This window comes from Temnothorax curvispinosus, unplaced genomic scaffold, assembly GCF_003070985.1.
Source record: "Temnothorax curvispinosus isolate PA1 unplaced genomic scaffold, ASM307098v1 QBEX01017058.1, whole genome shotgun sequence".
Classification (NCBI taxonomy): Eukaryota; Metazoa; Arthropoda; class Insecta; order Hymenoptera; family Formicidae; genus Temnothorax; species Temnothorax curvispinosus.
Window position 1 is genome coordinate 1 of NW_020226838.1, and position 3,045 is coordinate 3,045.

Sequence of the window (3,045 nt, forward strand, 5' to 3'; positions counted from 1 at the left end):
TATGTATAGTAACTTTTATTTATTTATTTTTCCAAAAGAAATAGTTAATATATTAATGTTACGTTACATGTCTTGCATTGTAATAATTACAGCAAAATCAATAGTAATAGTTCACTTACATTCCGTATTTATATCCACGGTTAATCCCGACATATTATTACTTTTTTTAAATTTTTTGTTTGTTTCCACTAATCCAGATTTTATATAATCTCTACGATTGTTGCGATATCGATCGACAAATATTCCTTTTAAAATCTTTTAGTGTCGCCCTTCATGTAAGGGTGGCACATAATACAATTCAGGTTTTTCATTAAAATAATTAGCTACTTTTATAGCAAGCTCTTTAATGTGCATATTTTTCAATTCAAGCCTAAATTATAAGTAAATATAAATATAAGCAAGTATTACTTTATATTATTTTATAGTATTTTGTTTTATTTATTTTATATTATTCTATATGTTTATTTACTTATATGTATATTTTTTGTGCTTTGTATTATACTTACGGATATGGTTTCTTAGTGATAGCAATTGGTAAATGTGTCATTACTACATCTGCTAATTTTCTACGCATTACTGCATTTAATTGACCATGCGTTTCATAGTGGCTTAAAATGATATAGCCGGTGCTAGTTTCTTTTAAAAATGTTTTCAGATCCTAAGAAGAAAAATTAGTTTTAATATCTTTACACAAATAAACGCTTTTTTATAAATAGAAATATATTTTCTTTAACATAATATATTTAAAATATTTAATTATTTTATTATAATTCCAAAGGCACAACAAGTATTCTAAATAATATACTAAACATAAATACGTACCAGATGACGAATAGCATTGGCAAGCTGAAAATCATCAATTTCGCACACTTCAAATTCTATAAGTTTGTTTTCTTTCTGCTCGATATGTTCCTCTTCATCTGACTGAACAAGTCCCTTTTCTTTATCAACAATTATTTTAATATTGTCAACCTGTACAGTATCAATTATCTCAGCATCACTTGCACGTTCCACAATTATATTTGGAGTAACTGTTTCAGATGTGATATTGTTTGTATCATTTACTGTTACAGGATTACTTGTTTCACATGTTATATCAATTATCTCGTCTGGTGCATTAACTGATATCTTACTTTCCTATAACATATATATATATATATGACACAATATTAATACATATTTTACAAATTTTATTTTATTAACTTTTTTGTGCACTATTGCTATTAATTCGTATTAATTTAGTACAAGAATATTTATTGAAATAAATATTCCTTTAATAAATAAATCCAAAGTGCAGTACAATAAGATAAACAATATATTCTACTTATTCATTTATATTATAGAATTAATTTACCTTGTTATCGAAAATTGTCTCCGTCTGAACTATAGAGTTTTGCAACTTTTCCAAGTTTTTTTCAAACTTTAGTCTTTTGCCTATTTTAGGTATAAGAACCTCTAAGTTTTTTGAGCCAGCTTTTAATTGTAGAAGTGATTCGAAATCAATTTCTTCATCTACACATTAAAATTTTCTTTTACAATGAATGCTTTACAAACGATTTACAATAATTATAAAGTTATTAATTAATTAATTAAAATAATAGACAATGGTCATAAACTCTTGACAGAAAGATAGATTTTATTACATTTTTTGATTTTGTTTAGCTTATATGTGTCTTTGGTCTATACAGTTGAAGACACATAAACTTTTTTTTTACTAGCCTATTTTTAATTTAATATACTGCGGTTTGTCCGCATCGCTTTTTACATAAATATGTGCCAAAAAAATGCGTTCAGCATTTAGTTCACGTTACATATATTTCATTTTCAGAAATAAATAAATACTTTATATTAATTTATTGATACAATTGAGATGAGAATACTAGCCATTGTGTATAGATAAAGATAAATAAATATAGATGAAATAAAAGTCTTTACTTACCCTCAAACAGTTGTATGAGATCAGGAAACCCCCACTGTTTTAATAAATCTTTCACTGCTATATCCATAATGAGGTTATGTGAGGTTTTGTGAGGAGAGAAAGAACGCACAAAAACCTAAACGGTCACTTTAGATGTTAGGTCTTTCTTTGCCCTTGCTTTCTTATTATGCAGTGTCTAGAATAAACAGATAAATACTGACAAGGACGAACAGGTAGATCGACAGGCAATAACCGACAGTCCGCCTAACGCTTGCCGTGCGAAGAACTAAGGGTGCGTTCACTGCGTTCCCCTTATCGCTCGCAACGCTCGTGGAATCATTTCATCCTTGTTGTTTGTCAAATGTTAAACAAGAACGAAATGATGCTCGCGAGCGTTGTGAGCGATAAGTGGAACGCACCCGAAGAAGCTACGTGATAGCCAATAAACTTCTGGGGCCCTATTCTCTAACGAGAAACGTATACGCAAACTCTGCTTTAACAGAAAGGCTGCAAGCTTATTGGCTAAAAACTGTGCAATAGCCAATCAATTTGCAGCCTTTCTGTTAGAGCAGAGTTTGCGTATACGTTTCTCGTTAGAGAATAGGGCCCCTGGTCCTTACGAAAAAGCGGCACGTGATTGGCTACCGCGTGGTTTCTTGCCGCGCGGCAAACGTTTCCGCATCCTGTGTCACCTGTGTGAAGGAGAAGGAGCCATATTGGACGCGGATACGTTTGCCGGTTTCCGCCTGTTCGTCCTCGTCAGTACTTTTCTAGACACTGCAGAGTCTATATAGCAAGAGCAAACATAGAAAGTGATTGTAAACTAATAATAGTATATACTTATTGATACATAAGAAATACCTAACATCTAAAGTGACCGTTGAGATTTTTGTGTGTTCTTTCTCTCCTCACGTAATCTTCACACATTAATGGATGCAGCAGTCGAAAATTTATTAAAACAGTTTTACTGATCTCGACATAAAACTGATGTTTGCAAGTAAGTAAAGAATTTTATTTATCTTTATCTATATTTTATAAACACAATGGCCAGTATTCTCATTTCAATTGCATCAATATATTGAGTATATTTATTTATTTCCGAAAATGTAATATATGTAACGTAAACT

At 30.5% G+C, this 3,045-nt stretch overlaps 1 protein-coding gene across 1 annotated transcript; it reads right to left on the bottom strand.

The window, feature by feature from the left end:
• Positions 1-133: 133 nt before the first annotated feature.
• Positions 134-2,095, bottom strand: LOC112467195. The gene is made up of 5 exons (XM_025035685.1): positions 1,940-2,095; positions 1,355-1,512; positions 823-1,137; positions 507-658; positions 134-370 (listed from the first exon to the last, which is right to left on the bottom strand). Exons 1-5 carry the CDS (start codon positions 2,004-2,006, stop codon positions 259-261), a joined length of 804 nt encoding a protein of 267 aa, XP_024891453.1. The 5' UTR covers positions 2,007-2,095; the 3' UTR covers positions 134-258.
• Positions 2,096-3,045: the final 950 nt, after the last annotated feature.

Bases quoted from the DNA above. Each gene is read 5' to 3' on its own strand.
- LOC112467195 (XM_025035685.1), bottom strand. From the start codon at position 2,006: ATGGATATAGCAGTGAAAGATTTATTAAAACAGTGGGGGTTTCCTGAT. The intron at 1,138-1,354 runs GTAAATTAATTC...TATATGTTATAG, and splicing joins AGACAATTTTCGATAACAAG to GAAAGTAAGATATCAGTTAA. The intron at 371-506 runs GTAAGTATAATA...CTTATAATTTAG, and splicing joins ATCACTAAGAAACCATATCC to GCTTGAATTGAAAAATATGC.